This window comes from Myotis brandtii, unplaced genomic scaffold, assembly GCF_000412655.1.
Source record: "Myotis brandtii unplaced genomic scaffold, ASM41265v1 scaffold550, whole genome shotgun sequence".
NCBI classification, from domain to species: Eukaryota; Metazoa; Chordata; class Mammalia; order Chiroptera; family Vespertilionidae; genus Myotis; species Myotis brandtii.
Genome location: NW_005370043.1, coordinates 4090721 through 4107063, shown reverse-complemented (window position 1 = coordinate 4107063; position 16343 = coordinate 4090721). Strand labels below are relative to the sequence as shown.

General features: G+C 36.4%; 1 protein-coding gene across 23 annotated transcripts in view; it reads left to right on the top strand.

Annotated features, from left to right (window-relative positions):
* BTRC (beta-transducin repeat containing E3 ubiquitin protein ligase) overlaps positions 1-16343 on the top strand; it is a 175035-nt gene that overhangs the window by 136101 nt on the left and 22591 nt on the right. For all 23 annotated transcript variants that reach the window (XM_005878300.2, XM_014549443.1, XM_005878295.2 and 20 more), the window contains one exon: positions 14513-14744. In XM_005878300.2, the coding sequence (XP_005878362.1) occupies positions 14513-14744 (232 nt within the window). The remainder of the gene's footprint in view (positions 1-14512; positions 14745-16343) is intronic.

The following is a 16343-nucleotide window of genomic DNA, read 5'->3' as shown; positions in this document are numbered from 1 at the left end:
AGGTACATGCCCTTGACCGGAATCGAACTTGGGACTCTCGAGTTCGCAGGCCGATGCTCTATCCACTGAGCCAAACCGGTTAGGGCTGTACTTTTTAAATGAGATCTATTGATGAACAGAGGTTCTTAATTTTATTCCAATTTATCAATCTTTTTCATATATAATTAGTATTTTAAAATTCTACTTAAGAAATCTGTGTCTAAACAATAAAAAATATACTTTTTAAAAAATCTGTGTTGACCCCAGTGTCATGAAGATATTCTCTTATATTTTCTTCTTAAATTTTTATTATTTTTACCTTTCATATTTTGATCTATAATCCATTTGATTTTTGTGTGTGATGTTAGGTACAGGTGAGAAGTTTTTATTGTTGTTGTTTTTAATGTGATACTCAGTTGATCCAGCTCTATTTATTAAAATATGTGTTTTCCTCTGTACTGGATTGTTTTCTTTGTCATAAATTATATGACCATATATGTATATGGTTTTTGTCAAATCTGAACTTCTGATAGTACGCCCTCCAGTTTTGTTGTTATTCTTTAATATTACCTTGGTTATTCCTGGCCATTTGCATTTCCTTATGAATTTTAGAGTCAGCTTGTCAATATTTACCATCTCTGTGACCTTTGCATTGCCTAGTGTAGCACTTGTACTTAGAAAGTCCTAATAGATTTGTGAGATAACTCAGTATACACAAAAATTCCTAAATTGTAGTTTCCTTTGATTTTCCCCAGAGTCTTCGAGCCTGGTTTAACTGGGCTGCTCTTACAATCTAATCACATCTTAAATTATTTTTTTCTTTCTTCACAGTTCTGTCTCCAGTCACATTAGCTAATGGTGACCCAACAAGTTAGCATATTTTATTTTATTTTTTTAAAAATACATTTTATTGATTTATTACAGAGAGGAAGGGAGAGAAATAGAGAGCTCGAAACATCGATCAGCTGCCTCCTGCACATCTCCTACTGGGGATGTGCCCGCAACCCAGGTACATGCCCTTGACCGGAATCGAACCTGGGACCTTTCAGTCCGCAGGCCGACGCTCTATCCACTGAGCCAAACCGGTTTCGGCAAGTTAGCGTATTTTAAAATACTCAAATTAATAGTTCCCCTCTTGGGGAATTTGGTAAGAAATTTCCGTTAAAACTTCAGTTTCAGAGTTTGATGGGCAGGCCCTAATACAGCCTGAATTGCTGCAATGGTTTCTACATATAGCAAACAATAAGAGCTACCTTTTTTGAGCATTTATGTGCCAGACTTAATGTGCTTTGCATTTTACAAATAATCTGTTATTTCTTTTAATAACCATGGGGAATAGGTGGTGGTATCCCTTTTTTTAAAAAAATATATATTTTATTGATTTTTTACAGAGAGGAAGGGAGAGAGATAGAGAGTTAGAAACATCGATGAGAGAGAAACATCGATCAGCTGCCTCCTGCACATCTCCCACTGGGGATGTGCCCGCAACACAGGTACATGCCCTTGACCGGAATCGAACCTGGGACCTTTCAGTCCGCAGGCTGACGCTCTATCCACTGAGCCAAACCGGTTTCGGCATTATCCCTTTTTTCATGTGAAAAAGTATTGAGGCTTTCAGAGAACTAGCTTACATGTTTGTACATTACAGACACAGAGCTTGAACTAGGCTTGTCTGACACTATGTGTAGTATGCTACCTTTAAAACAATAATTTATTTTACTTACTCCATAAGTAATGCCCAGCCTCCTATCTATTATCCCTAAACTGTGTCCTCCAAAATGTCTTGATTCTGTCTGCCTCCCAACCCCACCCCACATTGTCATTGCTTCTCTCTTAGTCTAAGTCCATTCTAATATCAGCCCACTCTTCCAGCTTTACGTACTTACAATGTAGGCCCATTAGATTGCTCACCATCAAAAAATACTATCACCATGGAAGTTGAAGTCACAAATTCTGTTTGTAAATTTCAAACAAACTTAATTTTTCAAATGGAAATTGAGCTCCAGTTATTTCCATATTCATTTATCTATTACAATAGCTAATATGCTACCTTGACCTTGAGGACACTCGTTGGCCTTTGGAATCTGAAAGAAAAAGTCTTTAAGATACAGCATGCTATGGTCTATAGTGCTGAGAATTAAACTGGCAGAGAACAGCAGCCATCTGATCATGACCACTATAACCTTGATAAAGCATTAAGAGGATCCCAGTAGGCTTTTCATATCTATTTGCAGACTCTTCATGCAGCCATATTGCTTTGATGTGGCCCTAAATAAGACAAGTTGGTGTATTAAATTGATATAATTTTTTTGCCATCGTGGGAAGTAAAAGGATTTTTAATAAAGAGATATTCATTTATTGGCAATTTTCTAGAAAATGTTCCCTTAAATACTGGGAACTATGAAGAAAGATGGATGGGGAAAAACACGAGAGTAGATATGAAAGAAATGAGGCAAATTGAGACACAGAAAACTTCAAGAAGACAATATTAGATCTTCAGATCCAAGTGTCAGTCCTGAAAAGGTTAACACTGATAAGTTTTTTCTTTTAAATTTTTTTATTGATTTGAGAGAGAGAGAAAGAGAGAGGAGAGAAACATCCATCTGCTGTGCTCCACCTACTTATGCATTCACTGGTTGATTCCTGTATGTCCCCTGACCAGGATCAAACCCACAACGTTGGTGTATCAGGATGATGCTCTAACCAACTAAGCTACTGGCCAGGTCTAAAATGTTAAATTCTTAATTATGGAATATTTTTAGCATATCAAAAAATCAGAATAATGATGTTACCTGTGTACCTGTCACTCAGAATAATAGCATTTGTTTGCATAAAAGACTCAATTGTTGCAGAAAAGTTTGACTTATTCTTGGAATTTTGAAAATATATTGCTTACCCAAATAATATTATGACAGATATTCTTCTGTTTACTTGAGATGTATCTTTAAACTCTAGTATGTTCTTTTTTAATAAGAAAATGTAGAGCATGAGTCTATTTTTAAATTTTTTTGCTCAGCTCTTTTAATATACCTTGGAACTGAATCATAGACTCAAAATATAAAAGCCAGACTGAGCCACAAATTATCCACTCCACCCACTCATTTTACAGATGAGACCTCATGGTAGTAGAGACCTGCCCAAGATCATGGAGCTAATTAGTGATAGGATCAGGCCATCATGCTGCCTCATTTTTGTTTTGGGACTATTTACATGTTTGTCAACTATAAGAAAACTTTTTCATAATGGTTTGTTTCCAAAGCATCAAATTTCAGTATGTATTCCTTAAATAGAAACTGAACATTTGACACATACTAGTAGAAAAATTTCATGGGAAAAAATTGCTACCCTTGAATTTCCTATTTTTAGTCCTTTATGTGAGCTTAGGCTACACCCAAGTGAAGTAAAAAGGTTAGTTAGTAAACCAGGAAATGCCTTTATATAAACCATTTTATGCTTTAAGAAAGCCAAATTCTGCAAAGGCAGAATACAATTCCTATTTCTAAATCAAGTATATTATGAAAGTAACTGTCTTCCCGATTTTTATTTTTTTATCACACCTTCCCTCCCAGTAAATACACACAAAAATCCCTGGTGGGAGTTGGTCCCATTCTGAAAAAGAAAAATTTTTGTAACCCTCAAAATTCAGTCTTCCCTCAGAAACACCAAAAATCTGCCAGTCTCTGGCCCATGGAACTCCATAAAAATAGTACCTATGTGAGGGAAATGTAAATAACCTTCAGACAAAATTACAAGTTAATAGTTTTTCTGCCAGTTTTTGAGAGAAAGGAGAATGGGTGCTGGTGACAGCTAGAATTTTAGTCTGGTTTCTGCCCTAGCTCTCTTTGCTGAATACTAAACAAGCTACAGAGTCTGAAGGAAGCAAACTGTACTCTGTACCTACAGGACGTTAGCTCTTTGGTAGAAACCAGCAATACATTGAGAGTCTTGTTACCATTATAATAATTTCCATACTGTTCTTCTCTCAATAACTTTGAGTTTTATGGGAATATGTTTTGTCAATTGCTTTGAAAGATAGAAAGTGAAAAAAAATTGAATTTCAAATGTCTTTTATTCCATATTGTAATATATTTTGAGGTCTTTCTTTTGCTCTTTTCTGTCTTCTTCAATTGTTAAATATCAAGCATTATTCCTTTTGGAAGTTTAGTTTTACTTTGATTCTTAAATTTTTCATGATACTATTTTACATATTTTATTACTATATAAAAGTGTTCAAACTTCAAACTTACCTTAGAAAACAGTGGATTAAAGGTTACCAAGTTAGAGTTCTTATGAACAAAGTGTCAGTGTAGTGATAGTATCATCCTTATTGGTGAGAGAACGGGGACTACAATTATGTTTACACCATAAGGCAATTTACCACTACACTCCCAAAAAGCAATATCCACTTCTTATATTAGTTTGGGTTAAAAATTCATTTTACCAATTTTTGAGCTGCTGTTACATAGACATAAAGGGCTTATGTCATAATCTTTGTCCTTCGGAATTTAAAAGTAAAGGTTTCTGGACTTAAACTTGTCAAAGCAAAGAACATTGCATTTAGTCAGCAGTATGTACATTCTAGTTAAAAGCATAAAGACAGCTAATGCCCTTACTATGTGCCAGGTATTCTTATAAATGCCGTTTCATGTATTATTTTTTTATCCTAACATTAACCCTTCCAGGTAAGTATTGTAACAATCACCATTTTACAGATGAGGTCATTGAGGCACAGAGAGGTTAAGTAACTTAGCCAAGATCACACTTCAAGTAAATGGCAGAGCTGGGATAGACTTGGTTCCAAACTCCAGTGTTATTTATTTATGATATTCTACATAAACATAGCTCCTTCGAAGGACTGTCTTCAATGTGGCACTTGTAGTCTTGGTGTTCGTGTGAAATATATTTATCCGTCTATGGTAAAGCAGTCTTCTGGGTCTGCATTTAGTCTTAGTCATAGACATGGAGCTTCATTGTCATTAAAAAAAAAAAAAGAAGAGCCAGATTTCATTTTAAGAAAGAGTATATACTTTATGTAACAACTGCATTTTAAAATTTTGTCTGAACGCAACTAACTTATATGAATCTGAGCAAGTTACTTTGATCACCTCTGCTCAAAAACAAAAAACAAAAAAACAGACGCTGCATCCAAACTAAGCTTTTTCCTGGATAAATTAAGAAAACAATTACCCAACTATTCCAGAGAGAAATGTCTTTAGTCCCTTGATGCTCCAAGGGTTATTAAAGTTTTACCTGCAGATAACCAAGACTTCCCGAAGTCACAAGTCATTTACTTCATTCACTGCAGCTAAGAGAGGCCTGTGCTGCTGCCTCATAGGATTATTTCTTGCTGCATTTAACATGCATTAACAAGCATTTGGAAAGAGCTGAACTTCTTCTAGAAAGCTGAGTTGGCTTCTTGAGATCCTATCCCCCAAAACCTTATATTTTCATAATGTAGGTTCTAGATATAGCTTCTCAGAGGCTTTCTTCAGGGCCACGTTTTACCACGTCATTGAAACCTTTTTATTGGACACAAAATGTAAGGATTAGCGCACAAAGAGGAGGAAGGTAGTTCTTCCTTTCTATTTAAAACTGACAATATTTTTTCCATGTAGTTTTTAATTGTGCTTTAAGTGTGTCTCTTGTGTTTTCTTCTGGCCACCAGTGCTTCCATCATTCCCTGTTATTTATGGTAGAGCTTAACCTTCTGATGCTAAAATAAAGGGAGGATGTGAGGGAGGAGTTAGGGAGAAGACTCTTAGTTTAAACTTGCTTCATCACAGAAATTTGATTGTGGAAATATTAACATTATTTAACATTCAGATGAGCAACCTCTATCGGAGGAAGTTTACAGAAAGAGCAACCAGATTCCAGACAATTAAACTTTATTACTTTGCCTGAAACATTCAGTGGTTTAGGAAAATAGTTCTTCCTCTCCTCTCCCTTTTGATGTTTACTGTTTATTGTGTGGGAGAGGACCTGTTTGTCCAACAAGCATATTGTTTTTCTTGGAGCAGATGAGCTTGTTAATGCTAGGTCCATTTTGCATTTGATTATACTTATTCTTTCCCCCCTCATTTCTCTCCACCTTACCCCTAATCCCTCCATCTCTTCCCAAACCCCTCATCTCTCTCTCTCCCCCTTCTCATCTCTTTTCCGTCTCTCTCCTAACCCTGCTCCCCAGTCACCACTCTCTCCTTCACCCCACCCCCAGTCACTTTCATTTTTCCTTTCCCTTTTCTACTCCTCCTTCCTCTCCCTCTTTACTCTGCTTTCCTTTGCTTCTCCCCCCCCCACTTCCCTTCAACTCCCCCCTCCTCTTTCTCACCTCTCTCCTTCCTCCTCTTCATCCTCTTCTTTCCCCTCCTTTCCACAGTCACAATCACCTATAACTCTGTATCTTCCAGGATCAGATCTTGACTATTCTGAGGTGTTCAACAAAGAAGATAAATTTTGCCTGCTATGATTAATTTAATGTTATAGCCAAAGAATACTCCAGATAACAAACATCCTCCCCACATCAAATAATTGACTAATGATTTTTCTAAAGACCAGAAAGATATATACCCACCAACATGTGAACATTGTTTATTTTGTTGATGGTGGAAATTATGAATAATTTTTATGTTCTTCATGCTTTTGTGTTTTTCATATTGTGTAAAGTGTATCTATTATAAATGCTGTGTTTTAAAAATCATTTGATCTTTCTGTGCCTGACCCCAGTAGATCCTCATTTAATGAAAGTAAAAACAAATAAAATGAGGAATAAGATTTGATCCTCTAGTGAATATAAATTTTGTTTGCCATCTTGATATTCAATTTTCCAAATCCTTTCAACTTTCAAAATGGTGGCCCCTCAGACTTCAGCTGTTGGTGCTCTCACAGCAGGTAATGGATGTTAAATACTGTCTCACAAGGTAGGCTTAAACTCTTAAGTCCTACAGGACTTCTTCTGCCTTTCTCTACCCTCACCAAAATGTAGTTCGTATTTTGTTTTTCTATAATATTTCTATGCTATGAGGATGGTCAGTGTGACAGACTTGGCAATTTATATGTAGATTTGTTTTCAGCCCAGTTCATCAGTTGGTGGGGAGAGGGGACTAGCATGTGTGAGCAGCCATTCTATTATTGTTATACCTTGTCGGTTATAAAAAGGCATAAAATTCATGATGTCCTAGGCAATGATATGAACTCTTCCACAGGTAAATGTTAAAATTCCAAGTTCAGATTCAAATTTGATAGAAAGAACTTCCAGATTATTTCCTTCTCATTTGCCTAGCTTAGATGTGGAAAGTGAATATAAGACTGGATGACATGTTCTAGACATAGTTATGCATTTCCTAGCTGTAGGGTACTTGGTTCAGAAAGGGTTAACTGGTGTCGTTAGTGAATGGTTTTCTAGCTGCAGGGGTTTTTGAAAAGAGATCTAGGAATTCTGCAGTTAATTGAATTCTTCAGGCATGAACTTATGGTCATTGAAAAAATTTGAGTGAGCGAAATTCTCTTGCTTTGCTACCTGATATAGTTCATACTGTATCCTAGAAGTCCAGATTTATTTTAAAGATTTTATGCCTGTTTATGCTGGTTGGACATTTTATATGATAAACGTGACATTTTAAAAAATTTTACTCAATGTATTTGTTCCCTTGCTTTACTCTTCTCCCAGTCCTCCCCGCCTTCTTTCCTCACTTCCCCAAATCTGCATCACTGGTGCATTCCCCCATTCTTCCCCATCTGATGAGCAAAGTTTTAACAGTACATAGAAAGTTAAGTGCCTGGAGTCTTTTAAATATAAGTAACACGCAACCAGTAATAAGCTGTTGGTTGTTTTTTTGCTGCCTGCAAAGAAACATAAACACAGTGCTCATTTCTGGCAGGTTTTTACTGTCAGAGTTTCTCCTATTATATTTATCTTACAATTTGCCAGGGGGTGAAGTTATTAAGTTTTAGCAGCAGCCATCGATCAAGTTCACAAGTTAACACGATAAAGGCTCCGTGCCGCTCCGATCCGGGGAAATGATGATCCTCACTCGGTAATTAACTAAATGAGAAAGTTAAATCTTACTTGAGAGCTGGGAGAGATGAAAGAGAGGTGTTTGTCAGTTTCTCAGTGGAAATTAGAAGCAGTTTTCTGCAATTCCCTAAGCTGCTGCTCTGTCATATTTTACATAAGCACTGGGAAAACGTCTTGTAATTAGTGCTGTCATGGAGGATTTTTTTTGCTGAAGGATGTTGGAATAATTCATTAGATTATCAAGAAAGGCTTGTGTCCTGAAATGATTAGCACAGTGAAATTTAAACCATTAACGATAACAAGTTTAGAGCTTGCTGCAGTGCAGAGGCACCCGGGGTATGTCTGTGCCTATTTCAATCATTTCTTATAATTAAACATTATGTCCTTTTTTTTCCTCCCCATTACTAAGACCCGTCCAAAAATCCTTTTAAGGTGGTACTGCCTACATCAGTGGGTTTACCAGCCTTGGAGGTGTGTGTAGTTAGTAGCTATAATAATGCAGCAGTAAATTAAACTGCTGCGAGTGTCTTGATTTAGAACAAAAGAACCTATCGCCCTGGAAGCTATAAAGTTGCATGAAGGAACCCACTACAGAAATAAGAGCCCCAGTTTTGAAACCTAAAAATGTTAAGTGACTATCTTATCCTTTTACCTCAAAAATTCAGAACTAACAAAAAAGGCTTGGCTTGATGAATTTTTTTATATGACTCTGCCTGTAATTAGTAAATAGAAAAAAATGTCCAGTCTTCAAATAATCATTTACACTGGTACATTTGTGAGTTCATTTCCTAGTGAGTTTCATTTAAAAGAATTGAAGTGATTGCAAGCTTTTTCTTGTTGGTTATTAGAAATCAGATTCATAATGTAAACTTTCCTTCTGCTGACAAATCTGCCCCTTCCCGTCTTCCATGTTCACTAATCAGATCTGACATATTTATGAGTTCACCTAATATGTAATCATATTTAGTAGAAGCTGTTAAAATATTAATGCAGTAATCCCACTGTGAAATGTGATGTTTACTTCGGTTGAACTGTATATCCCATCTATATGTACAGCCACCATTTTCTTTTCATTTTCACTCTCACCCCAAAAAGATAATGAACTACTTCTTTGGTCACTGAAAGTTTTAAAGGGTTATATCCCACTTTTGAGTATTCATTACTTTTTACTCAGCATGTTCAATTTATGGCCAAATTCTTTTTCTCTTGAAATCTCCTTGTTAAAAGATGCCAAAATGCTAATGGGCTGTCCCTTCTGGGTCCCTTTTTCTTTTCTACCCTGGCTCTGTAGGAGTTGTAGAACTGTTCTGGACCTCCCTGCTATCACCATTCCGTCGCTAGGTGTGCCTACTTATTTCTTTGAATTCTAATCAAAATGTTGACTATACCATTTCCTTTTAATTCAACCAAGACAATGTTAACTTTTTTTAAAAGAGATGTAACTTTTTTTTAAAGATAAATCAAAGAAAAACAATAGAAAAAAGAACTTTAAAATCAGTATTTTTTAAAATTCTTATTTAACTAAATAAAGCCTGGCAATAGCCAATAGAGAGTATAGTATAGACCTTTAAAAATCCTCCCTTCTGCCCTGGCCACTATGGCTTAGTTGGTTGGGCATCATCTTGTGCACCAAGAGGTTACCAGATGGGCTTGGTCCCCCGTGGGGGGCATGCGAGAGGCAGCTGACCCAATCTGTTTCTTTCATCGGTGTTTCTCTCCCTTCCTCTCTCTCTAGAATCAATAAACACTTTTTTTTTTTTTAATCCTCCCTTCTGCCTCAAGACTCTTGTTTCTCCTGGCTGCAGGAGCAAGAACCCTGGTTCAATCCCCATTCAAGTTAATGTATCAAATTAAATATTTGAAGGATCAGTAAATCATTATACTGAAATAAATGTGTATTATAACCTGGATTTATATTCTCAACAGGCCCTCTCTCTTCCTTCCTCTCGTGTGAGGGTAAAATACCTTTCTTCAAATTTTCTAATTTTAGCCACTATCACCACGTGCAGGAGTATTTTATCAGACTTCTGATTGGTCTTCCTGCCTCTGCTCTCACAGCTTGTTCTTGTTATCTTCTTCCTACCTTCCCAGCTCTCACCGCCATGTTCTGTGTGGCAGCTAGAGTAAATATTTCTAAAGCATAAATCAGATGATGTTATATTTGACTACTTCAAAACCTCAGGGGCTCTCCTTTACACTTAGGATGAGATCCATACTCCTTACTGAGGCCCAGAAGGCCTTATATGATCTGGCTCCAGGCCACCTCATGACCTCATTTCCCACCAGTGCCCCCCTCATTCACTGTCCCAGCTGTGCTAGCCTTCTTTCTGTCTTCCACTTGAACACAGCTTCGATTTGCTCTTTCTTCTGTTTGGAAGGCCTTTCCCCAGATCTTCAGAAGACTGACTTACATTTAGATTTCAGTTCACATGTTACCTCCTTCAGCATCATTTCATGACCACCTCAGTTAAAGTATGCTGTACTACTCACTCCCTATTTTATGTTACCATCTTTTGTTTTCTTCACAATACTTACTGGTTTCTGGAATTAATATATTTATTATATATTCTGCCTCTATCCTTCCCCAGAGAAGGTAAAGAAACTGTGTGCCTCTTCTCTACAGCTTCCCTAGCACCTAGAAAAATGCCCAGCACAGAGTAGTCACTCAATAAATGGCTGTTGGTTGCTTGATAACTCTAAAGTTTCATGAGAGAAACATATAGCCTTACCCCCAGCACAACCCTTGCCCATTTTATCTTATATTGATTCATTCTATTAATCATTATATCTTCTTCCCTCTACTATAGGTTTCAATGCCATTCTTTCTTCAAAGCCCTTCTTAAAGCCAAACAGAATCCTTAAATATCATTTGCATCTCTCTAGGCCTTTACCTAGGCCTTGCTCCCCTAATTGCAAATAGTGTCCTATGTCTGGAACATTTTCCTTCTCTACTTACCATGCCCTTTCTTAGTGGTTAAATAAAGGAGGTGTTGCATGCAAATTAGAAACATCTGTCATTTTTACCATCAAGTTTAACCAGTCCATGCTGTATCTTCCAACCTATACAGGTAGCAAAGTCAGCACACTTAATATTACAGTGGTGTGTTGGTTAGACTAGTTGGTGTCTGCAAGAGTGTATTTTTCTATCCTGGCCCTTGCGGCAGCTTCAGAGAAATTTATGGTAATTTTGAAAGTGATGCATGTACTATGTCTTCGGGGGTGGGGAGGAGGAGGCGTGGGTGGGGAATGCTAGCCCTTAGCCTTTGAGGACTAAGCTGTGGACAATCATATAAATACTTTTCTTTCATTTTGTGTGCTTGTCACCTGACAGCTTCTTGCTTCTTTCTTTTGGAGATAACTGTTCATTGTTAACAGAATAGCAGAAAAGGAGATGTGCAGGGGTGGCAGAAAGTTAGTGTTACCATTAAACTGAGGTTGTTTGTCAGCTTTCCTAGACATTTGAACAGTAGTGGTTGAGTCATTGGGCTTTTGTTGGGAAGGCCAAATCAATTCTATTGCCACCAATAACCATTACCCTCTCTCCCATACACTCTAATATACAACCTTTTAGGTTTTTAATAAGTGAACTTTTTCACTGTACCCTTGTGGATTTTTAAAGGTTCTCAAATTGAAATTTTGCTGCATTTACTTCAGACATTAGTAGAAAAATCTGTATGGGAGAATGATAGAAGGAAGAGGGTTGATAACAAAGGCCTTTACCTTTGTTATCTCTACAAATGTAATATCTTCATTACCAATGAAATTAATATTACAGTGGCATTTATCCTTAGACATACCCTATCCTTAGAAGTTTTAAAATCAATTTTATTAAGGTAACTTACATATAATAAAATACACCCATTGAAAGTATACAGTTCGATGAATTTTGGCAACTGTATACACCTGTGTAACAACTGTAGAACATTTTCATTGCCCCCAAAACTCTTCTGCCCTTAACTCAGTCTGTCCCACCCCCACATTCAGCCCCATGCTACCACTGATTTGTTTTTATTATTATAAATTAGATTTGTTATCCTTAGAGTTTCATATAAAGAGAATCATAAAGTATGTACTCTTTTGTGCCTGGCTTCTTTTGTTCAGCATGTTTTTGAGATTTATCCTTGTCATTTTGTGTATCTGTAACTTTATCAGTTCAGCTCTTGATGGACTTTGGGATTCTTTCAGTTTGGGACTCTTATTCATAAGCAGCTATGAAAATTCATGTACAAGTGTTTTGTGTGGAAATATGTTTTCATTTGGAGGAATAAGTACCCAGGAGTGGAATTGCTGGCTCATATAATAAGTATGTTTCACTTTATAAGAAATTGTCAACCGGTTTTTCTGAAGTAGTTGTACCAGTCAACATTACTGCCAGCAATGTATGAGAGACCCAATTGCTCCTCATTCTTGCCAATACTTGGTATGGTCAGTCTCTTTACTTTTAGACCTACTAGTAAGTTTGTAGTGGTGTCTTGTGATTTTATTTGCGTTTTCTAGTCATAATGATGTTCATGTGCTTATTGGCCATCCCTGGATCTTTTTTTGTTAAGTGTCTCTCCAAGTCTTTTGCCTACTTAAAGAAAAAAGGGTTATTTGTTTTCTTACTGAGTTCTGGGAGTTCCTTATATATTTTTAGATACAAGTCCTTTATCAAATACATATATTGCGAATATTTTCTCATAGTTTATGATTTGAATTTTTATTTTCTTAACTGTTTTTTTTGAAACCAGAAGTTTAAAATTTTACCACATACTGACTTATCTATGAAATGTATGCCTATCCACATAGCAACAAGATTTCCTCTTATATTTTTTCTAGAAGTTCTACATATAAATCCAGAATCCACTTAAGTTAATTTTTGTTTGTGATCTGAAGTAAAGAGCAAGTTCATTTTTCTAAACAGATATCCAGTTGTTTCAGCATCATTTGTTGAAAAGACTATTCTTTCCCGATTGAATTATCTTAGTACCTTTCTCAAAAATCAACTGACTATATGTGAGTCTGGAAATCAATGGAAAATATATCCTTGGGTGAGGATTTAAAAAAAAAAATCTATCAAGGGTTGGCCAGTTCTCATCCAGAGGCTCTGGGGGGAAATTCTCTTCTTCGCTTATTGTTGTTGGCAGAATTCAGTTTCTTGCCTTTGTAGGGTTGAGATCCCCATTTCTTTACTGGCTGTCAGCTCTTGGAGGCTGCCTGCATTCCTTGCCATGGTCTCCTTCCTCTTCCGCCACCAACTCTGCTTTTACAGAGTTCATTTGATTAGATCAGACCCACCAGAGTAAATCTCCCAACCTTAAGGTCAACTAATTTGGGACCTTAATTAAATCACAGCAGTACCTACATGTTTGTTTGAAAACTGAAAGATGTATGTACATCAGTAGCCAAGCTTCTTGGGACCATCATATAATTTTGCCTATCCCCTTATCCTGCTTTAGTTTTCTCATAGCACTGTAGACATTATATTTTCTATTTATTTGGTTGTTTTTAACTTGCTGTACACACTAGAACATAAGTTCCCCCAATGATAGACTGTTATTTTTGTTCAGTGTTGTATTCCTAGCACCTAGGACAATGTTTGGCATGTTGTAAATGCTTACTTAATATTTATTGACTGAACCAATTAATAAAAAAAGACTTTATGGCATTTAATTTTGATGACAGTGGAGATGGGATTTTTTTGGGGGTGGGGTGGGGGAAGAAGAGTAGATGAAGCATATAAATGTTATTTGAGCTTTAGCTCCAAAGGTACCATAGTCTCAAATTAGTCATTGGCCTTTCTTTGTATGGAGGATTTCTTATTTGACTATTAAAAAATAAGTTGTCAGTAATTGTATAAATGTCTAGTAACTGATATATACAAGAAAAAGCAAATTATAAATTAATGTATTTTAAAACTGAACAAAAGGTTTTATATAAGCCTTAAAGAAAATAGGAAAAATCAATGGAAGAATGAAAATAAGGAGCTATCCCAGCCTACATCCCCAACAGAAGTGAAGACAGAACTTGCTCTTAGTTATTTTCATCAGTCTTCCATCCTACAGCACCTCAGTGCAGAGCTGTGTGCCACTTCTGCTCTAACTGCAAAGCCATTTTTTGCATTTTCTACTTATTCTTATCCAAGAAGCTTTGCTGTTGAACCATTTTCTGCAGAATTAGGTCCAAATTCCTTTGCCTGGCAAAAGAAAAAGGAAATTAGCTTTCTTGGCTTGCTAGTAATAGTAACAACATGCTTTCAGCTTTTGGTTTTCATCTATATATATCCCCAAATAATGTCTTCCTATGAACGTTTGGAAATGGATGCCTAGTCATCCAGCAATATTCCCAATTTACCAACTTACTATGGTATTTCTGTGTCTTTCCTTGTAATTGCTGTTCACAAATATTCAATTAGTAAGTGTAACAGTGAGCTCTATCATATAGACATAACATAGCATGCAAGACCAACAAATTATATATTTCCCTCATTTTCAATACTTACTGTTATGTGTGTGTGTTTTTAATCCACCCTTTCTACAGACAAAACTTGCCAATGGCACTTCCAGTATGATTGTGCCCAAGCAACGGAAACTCTCGGCAAGCTATGAGAAGGAAAAGGAACTGTGTGTCAAATATTTTGAGCAGTGGTCAGAGTCCGATCAAGTGGAATTTGTGGAACATCTTATATCCCAAATGTGTCATTACCAACATGGGCACATAAACTCGTACCTTAAACCTATGCTGCAGAGGGATTTCATAACTGCTCTGCCAGGTATGTCTACGGGTGTTTGTGAGCCATTAATTTGCCTGGAAGATATGTTACAATGGTAATAGTACTGGATCTTAGCTATACATCTTTTTAAGTCTTTTTTGGCTTCATTTTTACAAACTGAGTCCTTTAATCGTACCTTCTTGGAATATAAATACAAAAAAAAAATCAAATTCTGGAGATAGAAACTGCTCTTTTCCCTATCTTCTCCCTATCTCATGCTCTTCTACTCACCCTCTTTACCCACACACTGGTTCAAGTAACATCTTTTCTGAAGCATTATCTGGTTTGAGATGTATCTTAGTTTCAAGATATGTTAACTTATATACTTGCCTTTGGATTTCTAAGACAGTTTATCAACAGAATATTTAAATTGTAGGAATGAAAAAGAAACATTTTTGAGTATTTTAGAAAAAAGGGTATCTCAGCAGCCTTGCTGTGACATTAAATATGTAAATTCCAGGCTTTACAATCTCACTGTGCACGGTAATCAAATACCTATTGTAATAATAATATATATATACATATATACACACACACTCATATATATGTATACACACACAAACATATGAACATTTTAAAGCTTTTATCACATGTACCAAACTATCCTCTAAGAAAGATATACCAACTTACACCCTCCCCAAAACTGCTTATTACCACTTGCTTAATCTTGCCAATTATAACTTTTTAAAAAATTTTTGTTTTTCCAAAATTGCATTTTAAATTTCCCTTTAAAACAAAAGAAATGCATGTTTATAAATTAGAAATAATCATTTTAAAGCTGAATTTGTACCTGTATCTTTTGTTAAATAGAATAGATTTCTGCCCCCTCTTCACTCATTGGATTTTGTTTTAGCCACAGGCAAACAGTTTTCTGTGCGAACAACCTGTGTGTACCTCATTACTGTGCTCTCCCCTTCACTGAGACATGTTACTATCTCAAGCATATACCACTGCGAATTGAACAGGAGTTGATTAGACCATTGTATCCCTTTACCTAATAGTGATTCCTGGTGTGTATCTGCTGACCACTTTATAAGATATTAAATCATCAGTCTAATGCTTTACAGCCATTTTAACTTATAAACCTATACCATCTGGCTACATTTAGTAAACCAAACTACTTCAAAAAATGCCTGTAATCCATTAATGTAATGGGTTTGTTTGGAGTGTTAGGTGAAATTACTTCCAAAGAGTTATTATAGGGACATTGTGAAAGATCAGGAGCAATTTGATGGCAGCCATTAAAAGCACAGGAATGGATTTTGGAAACTTCTGATGGTGTAGAAAGTTTCAGTATAAAGATGCAGGATTTGCATCATCACTGTATTTTGCATGAAGAGCTAATTTTTATATTTTAATTGGCTTATAATCATGTTCCTTTAATAAGAATGAGGCGATGGATGCTTCCATCTGCTTATGCTTAAATATGAAATGTGATTGCCCTGTCCTGGTGACTCAGTTGCTTGGAGTGTCATCGTGTACACAAAAGGTTTGGGGTTTGATTCCCTGTCAGGACATATACCCAGGTTACCAGTTTGGTCCCTGGGGCCTGTATGGGAGGCAACTGATATTTCTCCCTCTCCCTCTCCCTCTCCCCCT